Genomic DNA, 19806 nt, shown 5'->3' with positions numbered 1-19806 from the left:
AAGAAAACTTCACTAGTGAAGTATTTAGTTAATAAAATGCAGAAAAATTAAATACTTTGCTTTCTGGCCGTTTGGAAATAAAAAACAAACAAATGAGCAGAGAATTTCTTGTGTGTGTCTACCCTATTTTTTTTCAGTTTCATAGGTGGTCCCATACTGCAAGTTGGTTCACAACTAGCAAAGCGTGCTTTTGCAAATGGATGTGGTACTAAAATAAGACTCTCTCTTCAGACCCGAGATAGAAATCATCAAGTTAAAAAAACCCACAAAAACAACAAAAATGAAAGCAATAAAAACCCAAGCACACACAGAGACACAAAAAAACAAGCCATAAAATAAGAATGATATAATATTTTAATTGCATTGTCATTTCATTGTACCCTCTTCAAACAAAAATATCACTTGAAAGACATCCAGTTCCCTTATTCTGTTGCACTATACATGTTATGCAAATAAGAGCTGGGGTGACATACAAAACAAATGTCGTTCTGGCTTTTCAAAACAGTTGAAAGAAGCAGAAATTTAAAACATAGCTGGGAAGTTACAGCCACAGAAGAACTTTGAAAATGACTGGTTAAATATGAAACACAGATGCAACGGGAGAAGGGAAGCAGGGAAAGAAGAGGGGACAACTCATTTCCAGTTTGAGGCTGTAGAAGGAAAATCTCTAACAACTGTACAGAAGTATCAACACGCTCAGTATTTACATTCTGAGCATTACCAATGTTACAGATAAGCAATGTACTAAAAAAATAATTTAAAAAAAGCTATACAAATTGTACTTATAAATACTATATCTTTGAAACTAGTTATGTAGTGTAGGCTAAAAAAATGTTCACAGTTACTCTGGAAAGAGCTGTATATATATATATATATATATTGCACAGTAAAAAAGTTCATTCAGTATACCATGTGTAAACAATTTTTATCTTTGGCAATTTCAGGACTTAGAGGAGTATTTGATGTGAGCAAAAGCACTTGGGTACAAGGCACATCAAAAGCTTTTAAAGCTGCAAGATAAATCCTTCTGACACTTTCCAGTTAGCACTGTCATTCTCTTTAGAAAAAACATTTACCTATCAATTCAGAACAACATATTCTACAAGTATAACTCAGAGGTCTGGTGACAAAGACATCAGCTGCTCTTGGCTGTTATTCTACAGTAACAGATTTGGCCAAATTTCTTGGAAAGTCCACCTAGAATGAAGAGACAAGCCTTTTAGTATGGCAGAGTAGTACTGACATTCTGCATTTGACAGTTCATTTAGTGTGCTTTTTCAGACTTCCTAATGAGTTCTGCTTTATTCTAAACACATTAACACACACAACAGGCTATAGATCTGCAGATAATGACTTGCAGCTGAATTCATCTGTGCTTCCAAAACCCTCCTAACAAACACATATTTGTTTTGCACAGGGTACTTTTCTAAAGCAGTCATCATTATCAAACTGACACACCAACACATCAACAAACCAAGCTGTACAAAGCACTGACCTATTTTAAGTTAAGGTACAATCTCACATTTCAAGATTAGGTTCTCTGAAAAAGTCCCATTTGCACTCTTAACTAATCAAACTAAGCAAAAGAGCTTCAAATTTTTTTTAGGATACTGATTAAAAAATAGAAAACTGAAGAATTGGCACTGAAATGTCACCTCTATAACCACACTCATTATGAGATTCACTAGCTATTTTCACAGCTAGTGAATCTCAGATATGCCATATAACTGGGTCTTTCACTTTACACTAGTAGGAGGAAGTTCAAAATTGCACTAAAAAGAGTGTTAAATATAGAAAACGCTTACATCATATCCTCTGAGAACAGCCAGGTGGAATGAAAGCAACTGAAGAGGAATGACACTCAACACTCCTTGAAGGCAGTCAACTGTATGAGGCAGCTCAATGGTTTTGTAGGCAAATTTTGAGCTTTCAGTGTCTTCTTTAGAGCACAGAATGATTGGACGACCCTGAAAATAAAATTTTGCACCGTTAAGTGAAGAGCTAGCCTAGAACTGCTTTCAAATATTGTTCACAGCATGCCAGTATGTTTGAAGACACTCGAGTAGCTAACAAAGGCAATGCCAGTCTTGCATAATGGCTCTTGACTTTCCCTGTATTGTAAGATTTGAATGCTTTCACCCTGTAGAGTTTTAACATTATTTCATTTGCTTCAAAACAGGAAAACCTCAAAACAAACAAACAAGCCATATGAAAGCAGTTTTCACTGCTGATGTTAACCTGTAATAACGACCTGCAATGCAGATGTAGCATCTTATTTATAACTTCATAATCTACAATAATCAGCAGCACACCCCTTTCCAGGTGCACAGTCAGCAGCAATGCAGTGTGCACAATCTCTCTTCCCATGACACAGTAGAAGTTAATTAGTTAAACCATACCTGCCGAGCAGTGACTTGTTGCAGAGCATTCTGGCACTTGGTGAAACAAGGATCTTTCATGATTACCATAATAACAGGCATTTGTTTATCTATTAAGGCTAAGGGCCCATGTTTCAGCTCACCAGCCAGGATACCTTCCGAATGCATATAGGTGATTTCTTTTATTTTCTAAAAAAAAGGGAAATGCTTCAAGTTAGTACTAAATCAGCTAAAAAAAACCAACAGCAACAAGAAGCAAAAACACCAAGGCTGTACCTCTGCCACTTAAATTCATGTACCTAGTATCTAGTATCAAGTATTAGTGAAAACACACAGGTGGCTGCTGGGATTTCTAGCAGGCTGTAGGCAGCAGCAGAGCTCAGCCATGCACATGGAGCATCCAACAGGAACTTTAGGAACCAAACACCCAGCACAACCTTGGCTAATGCAGTCTAACACACCAAACTCTTCTAAGAGATGGATGTGTGTCCATTTTACCACAACGTTCATAACATAATTCATTACTTTCCTGCATGGGCACCTCTTCTCAACATCAGCACATTGTGTTTTTCTGATGTTGTTTTCAAATGGGTCAACAACTTAAATTCATAGTTTCTTGTTTTTAAATAGACTCATTAAACACTGTTTATTTTGTGAAAGAAATAGGAAACTGATATCATACCTAGATTCACCTTATGTACATGTTTAATTAAATGCTCCTAGTTATAGACAGCAGTTCTACTGCAGCAGAACTAATTGTAATGAAATATTATAAATAAACTATATTGCAGAAATAAAAAAATCACATTTTAAGTAATATTAAACAATATTAAGAAGTTCCTACCAAGGCTCCTTCTAGACAAGTGGCGTAATTATACCCACGACCCATAACCAGCAATGATCTTTGTTTGTACAGTTCAAGAGCCAAATCGTGTATCTTCTCATCCAAGGACAAGACTTCTTTAATCATTTCTATTGAGGCACAGAAGAAAAATAGATTTTTTTAAACTGGAAAAAAAAATAGCTTGCTTGTAGCAGAATGTTCTAATTATCTAAGAGAACAAATACACTTAATACAATTCAGCCACTAACTTAACAACTTTGTTTAAGGATATTTTCTCCAGTCTTACTTACAGTAATAAATTTAAAGCAACTATTGGTTTAAGCAGTGCTCATACATCCCATTTGAATTTCTAAAAGTTGTGAAACATTCATTTAAAAGTCACCTTGAATTAGTTACCTTTTATCTACCCTGATTTAAAGTGGGAAGCTTTTAAAATTTCAAACAATGAATTTAGGAGATCAAGTAATATTTCTCACACAAAACTACCTTATTATACTTAGAAAACCCAACCCATGAAAATTCCAATCCCCCTGCCAAGTTTCTTGGAAGAGCACTTGTAAAATTGGCAAATAGTGCAGAAACCACCTGTCCATTTTTCTCATATTGTCTGCCTTTCAGGATGAGGAGGAGGGTGAAACTTAAATGAGAAAGAAATATTCCTGAGTAGTATTTTACATCCATCATCCCCTACACCTCCTCAAACCCAAAATATCAATAATGTACCTGGCAATGATTTTAGTCCACTAATGATTTCCTGTCTTCTTTTCTGCAAGGAAATTCTGTCTTCAGACATCATTAGGCCAAACATTACAAGAGAAACAAATTGGCTGGTGTAAGCCTACAGAAAAAACAAAAACATTTAGCAGCTAATTCTGTGGAGGGTGAATATGATCTCAGTGCTGCAATTAAAATTTCAATTGTATTCCACAGGTCGGAAGGGTGAAAGTTAAACACTGAACAGCAATTACCTTTGTGCTTGCCACACCTATCTCAGGCCCTGCATTGATGTGTACACCACAGTCAGTCTCCCTGGATATTGAACTTCCAACTGTGTTTGTGATGCCAACTGTCAGAGCACGGCGTTCTTTACAATACCTCAAGGCCATGAGTGTGTCTGCAGTTTCACCTGGAAAACATTCACACCTTGACCTCAGGTTGGCAGAGAATAATAACAATTCTGAAAAGCATCAAATTCTACACAAGTGTGTTCTAAATAACTGTACCCACACTTACATGATGCAAAGTGCAATGGAAAGCATTCTTAGAGCACTCACTCAACAGCAAATGCAGCTCACCTGACTGGCTTATAAAAAAGCACACATCATCCCTGAATACAGGTGTGTTTCTATCCAGGAAGTCACTGGCAAGTTCCACCATCACTGGTAATTCAGTTAACTCTTCCAGGACTTGTCGAGTCTGTATTAAAGCAGAACACTGTATTTGTTAATGTTGTCACCCACGAACATTTGGACATTTTACAAGTCAGAGAAAATCTAAATGAATTCTTACTAGAAATGCTGGTAATTACAGCTCACCAGAGCTTTAAAAACCAAGGTGGAAAACATTAACTTCTAGCACAGTAATTAACGGCATTGCAGCATTAATAAAGAAAGCAGCACTAAGAAAAGCTAAATAAAAGGGTGAGACCCCTCAATAAAAGACAAAGTCTGAGACAGAAGAAAAAGCAGATGAAAAGATGGTGTCTGAAACCCCAGCAATTAAGTTGTATGTGCATTTCAGCCAAGGCTGGGAACATACAGCCACTGCAGCGTGGTAGCTGGTCCCACAGCCAATAATTATCAGTCTTCGGCATCTTCTGATTTCTTTCAAATGATCCTTCAGCCCCCCCAGCAGAACTGCAAACAAATAAATTCACATATATCAATGGTGTTTTTCATTTTCTAGATAGCATATTTACAAATTTCAAACTTAGTGCAGTTTGAAGGGCTGTTCTCTGTTACCTGTGCTGCTCTCAAAATTCACCCTGCCTCTCATTGTGTTGACAACTGATTCTGGTTGTTCAAAAATTTCCTTTTGCATGAAGGCACTGAAGTTACCTGTTTACAAAAACATGACATAGCAATGCTTAGGTTTGTTATTTTAAGCTTATTCCCATTACAAAGACAACTCTTAATACTAGCTTGACTGTGTTACCTAAATAAAAGTTTAGAATAGGAAAGAAGAAGGGAAGGATGGATTAACCATCAAATTTTAACATTAACAGGTCACTCTGTTTGATTGGTTCTATTTCCCAATACTGACAAGGTAAATAAGTTCTTTTGTAAGGAAACATCTGTGTTCCCCTTCAATTCTTAATTTACAGTCAAATTTTGCCAACAACTACAGCATGTTAACATTAGTTACATTTCCACTAGATACTGAAATGAATAGAAGTCTCTATGACTTTTCCAAAGTCCTAAAATGGATAGGGTCCCAGACTGCCTATTCTCTCCTGTTCTCAAAACTTGGAATTGTCAGCTCCCAATACAAACAGCCTGAATAAAAGGTAATTGTCACAACTAATTAGCAGTTTTCTGCCTCATCTACCACACAAACAGTAACTATCCATCTTTGATGATACTCATTTACAGATGTTTCAACTCACCCTTCATGATTTGCTGCAATTCCATCTGCAAGGTCTGAATGGCCCGGGAAGGATCATCACTAGCCGAACGCTCCAGACGGTGAATTGAGAGCTTCCCATCCGTTACAGCTGCAATGTCATCATCTTCTAGGAAAATCACTCTGTTGGTATGCTCAATGATAGCACTACAGAGAAAAAAACAGGCAAGAAAAACCTGACACATCAGAGCTGGTAACAGCAAAGCAATTAAATATGCCGCAAGAGCACTGCCAGCCCTGCTTCTCTCCTCCTTTTGGACATAACTGCAGACAGAGCCATCCTAAAGGCAATGGCTCCATCTGCTGCTCCTCCTGCACTCTCACAGCAACCCAGAGCAGGAGGCTCTGGAGCCACAGCCCCTACTCCTGCTGGTCTGAAGTTGCCTCCCACTGTCCTTGATGGATCCTGTTAAGGTCATGCTCTTGTTCCCAAGATAAATGTGTTCCTATTATCCAGGTTCTTGCCCAGCTTGGAACCACACCACTATTTTCCTCCTCCGATATCTGAATTGAACACACCACAACCCTGCCTAACCTATAGTCTGCCCAAATGCTCTGATGATAAGTGTCCATTTGTACCCAAGTTACTTTCCTACACTGGATGTATTTCACACAGATGTCAGCAACTGGCAGATATTGCACTTGTGAAGGTTTGTCAGCAGTATTTGAATTGCAAACATTTTTCAAACACCTGAGACTTGGGGCTTTCCGATGTTACATGGATTAAAAGCTCTTCTTTCAGAAAGCCACTGTAAAAGAGCAACACCACTTAGATTTCCAGAACCATCTCACTTTTAAACAAAAAACCAGTATTTTCAGCAAAGTTTAAGTACTTTCACTACCTTGCATCTGAAGCAAAGAAGAACTCTACTGCCTTATCCCCAACAGCATGAAGGCAGGTTGAGCTGTCCAGTCTTTTCATTTGGGAGTTGCAGATGTTCTTCACATTCTCAATGTTGCCTATTAAAGAAATGAGACATTTTAAATGCAAAACCAGTTCTGTTCAAGTTAGGATTACAGACCATACAGGTTTAGGGTATCACAGTTACAGAAATAGGTTGGGGCATGGGGCTTTCACAGGAACTACACATTCAGTAGTATTAAAATATCCCCAGCTAAGAAGCTATTTGGGGCATCAGCTGGTAGTTTTATGGCACAAAAACCAATTAACCCAATTTCTATCATAAAGTAACAATACTTTTAGTTCTTAAAAATAATGTATTTTGATTTATCAACTTACATGTTCTATACAAAACTGGAATCTGTTCAGTTGAGAGCTTGTACTTGCTCCTAACCCCAATGAGCAAAGGACTGCCTCTCCTACGGAAAGGAAAACACTCAAGTTTATAAAGAGAAATGTGGATACAAAGAAGTTACCAGACATCAATGAAGCTGAAAAGACAATATCCCATCTAGCTTCCTAAATAGGAAGAGCCTCCTTCAACCATGATCCTAAGGCCATTACATGGCAGGAGTTATATAAACTTGGTTCTTCTGTAAGATTCACCAAATATTATTATATAATTAATTACCATGTGAGCTGGTGATTCTTTACCTGTAAACTACATCCAAGTAGAGGAAAATATATATGAACCAGCTGTTTTCTTTCTAGTAATCAGAAAACAGCTTACAACAGGGACCAATTTGAACCAAAGCCTACTTTGCCACTGAAGTGAGACAATAAGCTCCCATGCTCTTTAGAATTGGAATGCTGTTACACTCTTTAGCCTTTCAAACTCAGAAACATCAACCATCCCTACTGCACCTCTGAAACTGTAGAATCTTAAGACCATTTTTTAATTATATGGGTTATGTGTCACTGCAGACCTTATTAAAAAAAAAATCACAGGAATAAAAGAACAAGTCACACTCAGATTACAAGATTAATTTATCTTAAATCTCTTGGGCCTAAAAACCCAAACCTGAACCACATATAGAATAGTTAATTTCAGAAGATATTATCCAGTTGGAGTGATGGTACAGCTGGCTTTTTCAAAATTTTAATGTAGTCTTATTTTAGACCACCAAAGCAATGGGCTTTTGGGTTGTAATATAAAACAGTCTTTATGCCCATCACTTGCTATTTTAATCACTTGCTATGTCACTTGCTATTTTAATATCTGTACATTTCCTGAAAGTTGTTTTTCAAGTTGTAAATAAAAGTAGAACTTACACAGAAAGACACCATAAATGCTGTGACAGCTGCAGAACACCATTTGTATAACCTGCTCCTATGATGGTCTTTCAGTCAACATGAATTTACTTATCTCATTCTTTACTCAATGGGAACTAAAACTGAACAATATCCCTCCCCTCTCCCCTTTTTGATATATGAAAAATGTTAGCATGCTCTTAATACGAATTTAGAAAGTTGCACTGGGATTCTTTATTGACTCCCTGATTTTGGTTAATTAAGCACTTTAAACATCAATATTTTAGTATCTTTAAAGAAAGGCTGGCTTTTTTTAAAGTTAATAAAAAGCATGCATTATATATAAAATGGACTTTTACTAACCTGGTAGCAACAGCTTCACCTGGGTAATGGATGCTCTTGAAAACCAATGCAAAAGCACCTTCCTGGAAACCATGAACAAAAAGAAGAAACAAAAAGATCCTAAGCAACTTATCTCAAATAGCTGCATCTCATTAAACTGGGGCCCCTCTCCAAAGAGGCAATGAAGGAAGTGCTATCAGGAATCTCTCCCTGAAGGGCAGACTGCACCTTTAAAGGAATTGGCCATGGAGCAGAACAAGCTGACATGCAAGTTAACAGCTGAAAGATCGGGAAGTGAGCACTTAGCCTCTCTTTATAAATAAAAACAATAAATTCTAATGCAAAGGTTATGAAAATGTCAGAGATGTTACTCATAATCAACATGAAGACTGTTAGACATTTACCTTCAGTAAGACCTTCCATCAGAATTTGCGTGTAATGCATTGCCATGCAATTTCAACCAAAAACCTGGAGTTACTATTTCTAGTTCAAGCAGCAAATTCTCATTGATGTATTTTAAAAACAAAACACAAAAAAATCCACACCAGAAAAAAAAAAAAGAACAGAAACAACTCTACAGTACTAACACAGATGGCAAACTTCTGCAAAAATCCGCCTGGCAAAATCCTGGAGGAGGATTCCCAAAGCAGGAGCCAAGGCCCACCCACCCTGCCAGCAGGGCAGAAATAGTGACATTCCCTCCTCTCCCAGGGCTGCACTCAGAGCACTCTGCCCCTGTTCTGGGGTCAGGTGAAGCCTCCCTTCCCCTCAGCTCTGTGGCTGCTCCCTCTTGACCCACACGGGCCCTAATTTGGTGTGGATTCCAGCCCCGCTCCAAGGAATCCTACAGAGCTTCTTTAAAGAGGAGACAGGGAGGTGAAAAGAGTGTAAGAAACTGCAGGAAAGGGAGGGAAAACATCTGCTCAGAGACTGGGGGAGGAAACAAAGCCAGCTTTCTCCAAGTTTGCAATGCATCTATCAAAGTTTTTAAGCATTCACATACTGAGTAACAGTAGATTCCCACTTCACAGTTTGGAAACCAGTCCAGCTTGTTAGATCTATTTCCAAATAGGAGAGCCAAGGCATTGGCCAAACTTGAATCACAGCAGTGTTTCAACACGATCAGAATAACCTTTAGGAACACACTGCCATTTATGAGAGATTTTAACCCCCAAAGGCTCCCTATTTTTTTGATTAAACTGCTTCATTAAAAAACTGTGTTAACTTCTTGCTAAAAACAAAACAAAAAACTCAATAAACAAAACCCACTGCTACTGCTATTTAAAGATTTAACAGTGAAAAGCCTTTGAAGTCTCCAAAATTTTAATCTCATTTCTTGGTATATTAAGCATTATTTAGAAGCTAAAAGTGCTATTTGCAGCACCTTCTGTGAACTCCTGCAGAGGATCTAAATGCATAAGGCAGAATGTTAAGGAACCCCACAAGTAGCTTATATTGTAGTACAGGGAAAAAAAGGTAATTTCCCACTTACCAACTGCTGGATAACTCTCTCTACCAAGGCTGAAAAACTGGTGTCTTCACTCTCTCTGTTGTCATACATGTATTTGATCAATTTGGGGATTGTTTCTGTATCCGTTTCAGATTCAAATTCATAACCTTTGCTCTCCTGAAATATCATATAGAAGAGTAAAAATTGTGACCATCCTCAGGCAAGAAACACTGAAGAGCCTCTCAGCTGCCTCCCACCAGAAACTGCAGTCAGAGCTTGGAGCACCACATTGGACCAGTGGATATAAATCACTCTAGATAAAATACAAGGACTTATCATGTCAGAGATACTTTTTGGGAAATACTGCAATAAGACACATATTAAGAGTTGTTCAGCATCTATCAAGCACCAAGAGGGAGCCCACTCCTCAAACCCTCTCATAGAATCCCAGCACAAACTGCTACTCTTGTCATAAATACTTTCCATTTAGGATTACAGGAACACATTATACTGCACCAGCTCCTGAGTTTATTAGGCAAACTCTTTCACACAGCTTTTTTATAGATGATATCAAGAAACTTGAATTCATGTTCCACCAAAGTCATGACAGATCTGACGGTAGTTTGGAAGAGTATCAACTTTATAGTTTTTGAATTGAGTTGCCACAGACTCACCAGAAATTTTCTCAGGTCCTTATAGTTTGTGATGATTCCATTATGGATGACAACGAATTCTAAAAGAAAAAAAATATATATCTATTCATGAGCAACAAAAAATTAAGATATTTCATTCAGAATACAAAATTACAAGGGGAAAAAAGCTTAGAAGTATACTTGAAACCACCTGCTATAGCTTTCACACCTACTATTTATCACAACATGGACAACTGAAAGAAGAAGCTTACAAATTCTCAAGGTATACAAAGGCAGTTTCAAATTATTGAGAGAGTTCTAAACTAAACTTAGTAGAGCACCTAGCCATCTCAAGTAAAGAATGATATGAAATCTCCGTTTTCTGGACCAGGCAATATTTACACATTCATATTTTCAGTCTTAGCTTTCAGAACAAGAATGTACTTCGATAAACTTGCAATTTTCAGAGAACAGAGCTCATTAATTTTAAGTGTTTCTTTAGCCTGAGAAGAGGTTATTTAATTTTAAAAGTGTCTGAGCTAAATAGAATGGCAACATCTTAGCCCTAGTATAAAAAATAGATACGATAACAATAGTAAGAACATATGTGCTCTGTAGATTGAATAATTTCAGATTCATGTGTTGCAGGTGCTGCAGAGATTACTTACCATTCCTTTTATCTGATCTCTGAGGGTGACTGTTTATCGCACTTGGTACTCCATGGGTTGCCCAGCGAGTATGAGCAATTCCAAAATGTGTTTCAAAATCTGTTTTTGAATCCAGGTCATCTTGTTCTATACAGGAGAAATTCAGTTTACTGAATAATTAATATTGCCTCTCTTCCCCCTTTCTCTCTCGCTCTTGCACATACACACACACACGATTAGTAAAACACAAAGACAATTCCTACAGGCAAGAATCTAAAAGCTATCTTGTGGGGGTTTTTTAAAACCATTTGCTTTCTTGACATTACACTTCAGAAAGTTCAAGCTACTGTGATTAAGACCTTGTTTGCCAAGAAATGAGCATTTTTAGCCAATGCTAACAGCCAGGCTAACAGACCCCATTACTACAAATTATAATGTAAATGTATTAAAACACAACTTCAGCCTTTCACAGATGGAAGCACTACATAAAGCAGATTGTGATGACAGCCAGCTGCTTAAATGGTTGTAAATTCTGTCAGAGTGCATGTTTCAGCATTTCAGCCGTGCACCACAGAAATCACATGAGTAAAGCACCAAGAGAGCCCAGGTTTTGAACAAAGGAGCAGCCAAAAGAAGGGAGTATAGACTGACAATTTCACAGTGCTAGATCTGAAGATCAGCTTGCTTTTTAAGTGCAGATTTGAGGGGCATAAAAATTTTAACTGCTTGGATTTCCCAACGCAGCTACTGCTGATGCAAAATCATAACTGCAATTTTATGGTCTGACTTTCTGCTGAGATGCAGACAGTATCTGACTGGGAGGCCAAAGTAAAAGGGTCGTTTTTAACACTTACTGTACAGCTCTTCTTCCAGGGCCTTTACTTTTCCTCTTTTCTTAACCAATTTGATGAATCTTTCTTTATCTTCATTATTATTTCCATCAATTGCCACTCCTACAGCACACAGGACACAGTCATAAGTGTTATTAAAGCATAGCTAAACACCAGAATGAAGAAAAGGCTGAGAAAATACACACAGACACATATCACTGAAATGAGTATTTTTAAATTACCCTTTAAAAGGATATATCTGAAGACTGTTACTAGACCTGTGCATGTTCAAATGAAACTACATCAAGTCTATCCATTGCACAGATTAAAACATACATGAGCCATCTCAAATTGTATTTGACAACAGACTGAAATATTTTGCCTGATGAAATAAGCCAACCCAAATTTAAGACAAGTTTAATCTTCCCCATCCTTCACTGGGATTCACATACACAAAAAAGGCTGAGGCACAAAATACATGGCCCTGTACAGAGATCTTCTTTCACACCCTGTTTGTTTTGCTTATGTGTACTAACCTCAGCCTCAAATTACAGAACTAAACACCCAATTTTAAATCCTGAGTAAAGCTGTAGCACTACAAGAATCAAGCTAATTAGTTCTGATCTCTTAATCTATAGAATAAAGAAAGAAAGATCCAAGAGGCTAGACACTGAAGGTACCCAAAAAAGTAATGGAATGAGCTATTGGTTGCTAAAATTTGTTTCTTGAGTTGGTTATCATACCTGCAGAGTCATATCCTCTGTATTCCAGTCTCTGTAATCCTTTTATCAGAGTTTCATAAATTTCCTTCCTAGTGCGAGGCACTCTGTAGTTTAGATAAGCAAAAATTCCTGTTTAAAGAGAAAGGGGGAAAGAGGGAAGAAAAGAAGCAAAGGGGTTATTTTAAAAATTTGCATCACTTCAGACTCAATTTAAAACTCTTTAAAGCTAATATCAGGGAGATGTCCTAGGGGCACCCAACCTCCCATTTAGTAAATTCCTTCTAATGCATTTTTAAATGCAAAGAATTCAAATAAAATAAAGGACTCAGAACTCATTTCAACACACAACACGAACTTTTACTGGTGAATTGCACTCTCCTCATATTACCCACCAAGAGTTAACCAGGAGAGCTTAAAAAAACTCTACTTTTCACGAAAACCACAGCTGAAAATGGGAACATTGTGATCTATTTCATATCCAGGCATTCAAAGAAGGAATATATTCACCAGTACTAACACAAGGAGACTTTTGTAATCCAAGTCATGGCCTTAAATACCCATGGGTAGGTACGAGGCACAACATCTATTTCTGAAAGGCTCCAGCTTAATCCTGTATGCAACGATCACTTCAGCAGAAAGAGAATGGAGAAGAAAACATGAGGAAAGGGCAGAAGTCAATAGGGTAGGACAACAAAGGAAAGAAACAGAAGGTAGAAAACAGGATGACCCCAAACACAAGCAGCCCCCTCAGCAGAGTCTCGCCTGCCAAACCCAGGCAGGCACAAGAGCCCAGTGCCTGTCCCGAGTCAGCTCCTCCCGAGCATCGCAACGAGAGCCCCGCACTCGCTGCTGCCTGCCCGGCAAACAGAGCCGGCAGAGTCTGAGCCCTCTTCTCCTCAATACACCACTCATCAACCAACAAGAGGCTTCATCAGTTTGGGGCTTGGTTCCCCACCCTATTTTTTTATTATTATTATTTTTTTTTTATTAGAAAGGTTGGGGATGTTGTATCTTTAGAAAAGGTGTAATAAAAGAGTCACCTGCAAAGGAAAACACAGCCATTCCTTTTCTCTGCCTACTGCTCTTCCTGGGACTCTGGTATTTATATGGATACATTAGGCCCGTTTATTAACTCTTGCAAATCTGTACCTCAGTAAAACAGAAACAACTAATTCCATAGTTTCAACTGTTTCTCCAAGCAACAAGTCAGAACTGGGGACTACAGTTAAAAAAACCCCAGACCTTAAGAGCTCAACAGATAAGCAGTTCAGGCAAGTGTGTTAGATAGAGAAAGCCTTTGTTTGAAATTTAACACCCTCCTCCCCCTCAGTTAAGGCTTTTGAACTGTAAATGGCCATAGTGAAGAAGCTGTTATAATGATACACCGATAAATCTCCCTTATAAATATTACTGTGAATTTGGTTACTCCACTGCTTTATGAGACATTAATACTGTTGATTTGACAGGGAGACAAAGAGAGTATTACATTTGCCTCTGAATTTATTTTTGGAAGATTAAAGGGTGGTTAATACTTTTCTGCTTCAGAAATGAGATTTATGAGGAGCTCAGCCTAATTATTTCTAGTGCATCCAACATTAAGGGAGACATTAAGACAATCGTTGCATTTAAGGAGTATTTAGGAATTTTAACTGCTTAATACTGTTCTTCATAGATGCTTTGAAAAATAATGCCTCTGGTTATAAGCAGTCAATTTAGACTGAGAGCCTGTTGATCATTTTTCCAGACAGATATTTACCGTTCTCTGGCACTAACCACGAACCTCAAGAGCAGCATTCTTAAATTTCTTCAATACAAATTTCTCAACATCATTCCAAAATATTGCCACACACCTCATTTCAGATCCAGCTCTACTTTCTAGGCCAGATTTCACAAAGAATTTAAGCCTCGACATTCTTGTATTTCTATGTGGCATCTTTAACTACACAAAGCTTCAGGAAGAACCTTCCTCTGGGATCATCCTTACAGTGTGCTACAATTGTTAAAAGGCCCTTATTTCCAGGGAATTGGAGCTGCACTTCCACACACATGCATTAGAAGATGCAGAAGTCACCAGAGGCCATTTAAAATGAAAACAATAGCTGCAGCCTGACTTCAAAGAACATGTTATAAACTATTACAGTTAAAGGAAATAAATCTTACTCTAAGCACTGAGAGTAACACTTTCTCTAGTATGTTTCTGTTTCATGATTTATCCATGCGCATATTTTTTCCCTCCTCAGTCATCATTTTGGCCAGATTTAAAGCACATTACTCAACTTATGTAGAAACAACCTCTGATAAAGAGTCCTTGTATCTTAATTCTTTCTGGAAGCACACCAGTATGACTGAATTTCAGTTGAATCATACTTATGATAAGAGTTTTGTGATGCTAACAAGTTCCTTTATGATGGCCTCCCCAAGGTATTAGATGCAATTTCCAGATCTTGCTTCCCTAAGAAGACTCAAAAACATAAAATCCAGGAAAAGCATCCAAGAAGTGTTTTACTAGGACTTTGCACTCTTGATGTGGATGCTAAATCTAGTACATAACTTTCCATAATCACAGTTTGGTTAGAAGGATGAACTAGGTCAATCATGTATGGCTTACCTTTAGAAGCAGATACTAGAAACAGAAAGAAGGTTGCTGAAACATTACTAAAACCAGCTTCAATCACGTGCAGACATTGAAAGCAAGGCTCTCCCTTTACATGAATATCAAGACTTCAGAGCTTCCCCTTTCAGGATTACAAGCAGAGCATCAAGAGGAGGAAAAGTAAATTGAGTATTTTTTGTGGTAAAATTCCACAAGAACTCTTGCAATTACAAAACTTCACCAAAATCAAGAAGGGGGCAGCCTGTACTTGAAATCTGAACAAAATTATTTTTGAAAAATGAAAGGATACCTCTATTGGGGTAAGCACATTGTTGGTGCCAGAAACTTAGCTTTGATAAAGTCTCAACTTCATGTCCTGATGAAACTGACTGATTAAAAAGAAGTCATCAGTTTAAGTGCATCTTGACTGTTTTTTAAACCCTGAATACTACTGCTATATTGTCTTAAATGTGAGAATGATAACATCTCAACTTTGCTTCCTTACGAGCAGGTTTATAGCAGTATTTATGACCTATGTATTTTCAAAACATAAACCAAGGGCTATAAATCTTCACATGCTACCTGAAGCCAAAGAAAACACAACAGGGTCTATTATCAGCACTTAAACCTGGAAAGAAATGAAAAAATAAAATCAACAACAAATAAAGTAATTTTGAAACTGCTGGTTGTAGTCCCAAGAACTCCTACACTCCCTACAGAGATCAGCAGAGTAGGCTGGGGGTATCTTTCATGAAAACAAATGTAATATAAAAGGTCTCTAAATGCTGATGGGAAAAATCTAGCTCTACTCTTACTTTACCCTTCGTGAACTGCTGCTCTTTGCCATTTCATACTGAGCCACTCGCTCCACCCCAAGTTTTTACTGAACTCCTTGACCACCGTTAACACCCTCGCTTCCCAATCAATACACAGCCCGGACACGCAGAGTTTTTGCTATTACCCTTACGTGTCTCAGGGCTTGCCGGGAATACTCGAGGGTGGCTCAGGCACTGAGCCAGGTCTCTCACCTGGAGGGTTTTGTTTAGAAGGCACCGAGTGTGTCTCATTGATAGCGATCTGTCACGTAGGAGCTCACAGTAGGAGCTGAAACATTATCACCTCGTGTTTCCACTCAAGTGAAAGAGGATTCCTGAGCCTTGCTCTTTCTAAGGTTACAATTAAAAAAGGATGTGGAGGCAAGGAAAAGATAGCTAATTCAGAAAGTACAATTTTGGGAGCAGTAACTCAACTCACTTTCAGTCTGCATCCTACAAAAGAAGTTTTGTTGATGACGACTAAGAAGGGAAAATTTTTCTACTTCCATCGGACCTGAGAGGAGACGTCAGGGACAGATAGGCAAAGTTTCACTAAACTTTCCGCCATAACTAAATTCTAATTACATTAAAACTAAAATTCTAATTGCATTAGAAGCTTCTGAACCCACACCTTGATTTCAATCTGATCCAAAGCGTATATAAGCAATTGTCTACACGCTGTAGGAATTATCTTTACCGTCTCATCTTTATTAGATAGAATGAGGTGAATAAACTCACAACAGCTAAGAATTAGGTTCCTTCACTGCCTTTGTTTGAAAACCACAAACTCTCCCTTATCGCCGCAGTTCGGAAGTGAGTCACGATTAATCAATCCCTAGTCCCTGATTAGGAAAGCCAGAGCCCAGCGCATCCCGTGCATCAGAGGCAGCGGGAATGGGAGCAGAGGTTCCTCACGCACCTCGGGCACCCCGGGGGCAGCCGGCCGGTGGGAACGGGACGATTCCCATCCCAAGAGCCGGGGACACGCCGCCAGGCACGGGGGGCTCGGGGCAGGGAGGAACGGAACGGCGATCGCCTCTCCTCGGGAGAAGGGGAGGGCAGAGGGGCTTCACCTGCCAGGCGCTCCCTGTCCTTTCCCACCGCCCCAGATGGATGCAGCGGGGCCAGTGCCGAGCGAACCCGCAGCCGCGACGCCGCTGGGCTCGGGGACAAAGCGGCCCTTGTCCCTTGCTGGCCGAGCTCAGCCCGCCGTCCGTCACTCACCGCACATGATGGCAGCGCACGGTCCCTCCTGCTCCCGGCAAACGCGGCTGACGCCGGGCCGGCCCCGCCGCCTGCGGCTCTTATAGCTCCGGTTATAGGGCCGGGCCGGCCCTGCCTCCCCCCGCCCCCTGCCCGGGGCCCGGCGCGGGGCAGGGCCCGGCCCGGCCGTGAGGGCAGAACCCGGCCTGGCCGCCTGGCCTTGCCGAGCTCCTCAGACGGGGAGTCACAGAGTCATTAAGCTTGGGAAAGACCTCCCATATCACCAAGTCCAGCTTTTGACAGGTCATACCTGGTCAATCAGAGCACTGAATGACACCTCCAATCATTTCTGCAACGCCTCCAGGGATGGGGACTCCACCATCTCTCTGGGCAGCCTGTTGCATTGTTTGACAACCCTTTCCGTGGAGAAATTCTACCTGATGTCCAACTGGAACCTTCTCTGGCACAGCTCTAGGGTATGTTCTCTAGTCATGTCAAGACAGGATGAATCCCATGTCCACTTCAGGTCTGGGTGACTCAGGCTGGCTCAGGGATTTTTGGGGTGACAGGAGGCCCAGAGCGATCTGGCTGTGTGACCATGGGCAGCACAAGGGGCATGTTTTGTGCACTGATTCTGGTTTTCTGCCTCACAGTGCCATGAAGGAACAGGACAAGTCTATCCTGTCAGGGCAGCCCCTCTTGGAGATGGGCAGGGGAAGGTGTCCCCCCATCCTCCAGCCACAAGAATTGACAGACATACTCAGCAGCCAACTGTGTCTGAACAGGCAGGGCCAGGAGCACCTGCTCGGTGCTGAACGTGGTCACTGGGCTCACCCTAAACTCCTGCTCTGCCCCTGTAGTCTCTTCCATGAACTCGGCAAAATAGAAACTGCTCCAGGAGCCTTGTCCAGCCTCTGCCTCCTGGTCCAGGCTCTCTCCTGGGGGCAGGCACTGCAAGGAGGAGGAAGGCCACAGTCCCTGGCATGGAGTCAGGTCTGCAGACATGGCCCATGCAAAGCCTCGAGCTTTATCTCCTTCTAAAGAAAGTGATCTCTTATCTCAGAGAGCCTCCTCCAAACAAAGGGAATGAATGGTGGCTTTTAAAGCGAGTGCTTTGCAGCACACTTGGGCTGACAGCGTTCAAAGAACAGCTGAAGCCATTATTTGAACAAACATGACTTTTAAAAATAAGCAGTTTCACGAAATAGTTTCTTCTTCCTTATTAAAAAGTATAAAAATATTTATAGACATGATCCTAGTTATCTCAGAGTTCTTGAAATTCAAATGTGAGGTGTCTTATTTAAGCTGTAATTTAACGGCTGTTTTCCTCTTGCATTTATTTTGCAGGTAATTTTTTACCTAAAGTAGTGATTCCCTCAAACTTTGTCACTTTCTGTCTTGATGAAGAGGTTGAATAAAGGATAAAGATTGGAACATTAACATTTCAATTGCAAAAAAACCTTTTTATGCTACTTTAAGAAAGAAACTTTGTCTCAACTTTAAGGTAAAAACTAGATTTGAAATATTTTCAGGTCATAAAATTAAAAGCAGGAAGTGTAGTTTATAAAAAGGGATAAATTAAGTGTATTTTTCACTTAGTGTGTGGACAGCTATGAACACCTTGCTCCTTAAAAGACAATACTGTTTTCCTTCCTTCAGTGTCCCAGAATAAGACCAAACAGGGCCATGATTTGCCACCGTTGCAGTCCCAGCTCTGTTACTGACCTGCCATGTGACATCAGGCAAGACATTTTGACACTCCATTTCAGTTTTTCTTCTTTTTAGGCAACTGCTCCCTCTCAAAAGTAACATCAGATCTTGTTTCCCCCCAGCCCAGCCTGGGTGAAAAGAGGCGTTCCTAATCACAGCTCTCTGTTTATATTAAATTATATATGATAAAGGAAAACTTATTATTTGTTCCTTGTGGAGCATTTTAACTAATGAGTGATGCAGACAGTAGGAAAGAAACAGTTTTTTTTAATATCACTGCTATACAAATTGCCAAAGCTCACAAGTTAGAGCCCAAAATTCCACTCATGCAAGACATTTCATGTTTCCATGTGACATTCTCAGGGAGAAAACTAAACAAAATGAGATTCAGCTTCTAGTAAGAACTGCATTAATTAGTGGCTAATGCATCACCTTGATAACTTATCAGTCAACACTTCCCAGACTCATCTGTCTGATGCCATTTGGCTTTTTCATGACTTTTTGAAAGTGCATTAGAGAGTACACTAATTCTTTTTACTGCTGGGTTTGTTTGGCTTGAAGGACACATTTTATGGCACTCAGATTAAATGATCAAACTGATCCCATCTCACAACTTCTCAAACTCTAGAAGCCAAAATCACCAAAGTATCACCTACTGTATTCAACATAATAAGGATCCAGAAATTCTGCCATACTCTGGAAAAGTGGTCTCATGAGACCATTAAAAAAAACAAAACAAAACAGAGCAGTTTTGACAGAGAGTTTTTAAATTGAAGGTTGCAGTTTTCCTGTCATAAGAGACAGGCAACTGACAAGCAATAAGGAGGTCAGCTGGTGCAACTTCCCACTGAGGTCTGAGCACAAAC

The 19806-nt window shown here is 39.6% G+C and overlaps 1 protein-coding gene across 1 annotated transcript; it reads right to left on the bottom strand.

Annotated features, from left to right (window-relative positions):
* Window positions 1-336: 336 nt before the first annotated feature.
* GFPT2 (glutamine--fructose-6-phosphate transaminase 2) lies at window positions 337-17307 on the bottom strand. The gene is made up of 19 exons (XM_005523544.3): window positions 17252-17307; window positions 12641-12748; window positions 11922-12020; window positions 11089-11214; window positions 10463-10521; window positions 9831-9965; window positions 8360-8421; window positions 7085-7164; window positions 6687-6804; window positions 5828-5991; window positions 5184-5279; window positions 4981-5078; window positions 4518-4638; window positions 4191-4348; window positions 3946-4060; window positions 3223-3350; window positions 2400-2567; window positions 1806-1967; window positions 337-1197 (listed from the first exon to the last, which is right to left on the bottom strand). Exons 1-19 carry the CDS (start codon window positions 17256-17258, stop codon window positions 1153-1155), a joined length of 2049 nt encoding a protein of 682 aa, XP_005523601.1. The 5' UTR covers window positions 17259-17307; the 3' UTR covers window positions 337-1152.
* Between the last annotated feature and the right edge of the window lie 2499 nt (window positions 17308-19806).

The sequence above is a fragment of the Pseudopodoces humilis genome, chromosome 17 (assembly GCF_049639895.1).
Source record: "Pseudopodoces humilis isolate 2021_Gansu_Grassland_sample_001 chromosome 17, ASM4963989v1, whole genome shotgun sequence".
NCBI classification, from domain to species: domain Eukaryota; kingdom Metazoa; phylum Chordata; class Aves; order Passeriformes; family Paridae; genus Pseudopodoces; species Pseudopodoces humilis.
Note: the sequence above shows the minus strand (reverse complement) of the source record. Positions and strands in the feature narration are given on the sequence as shown.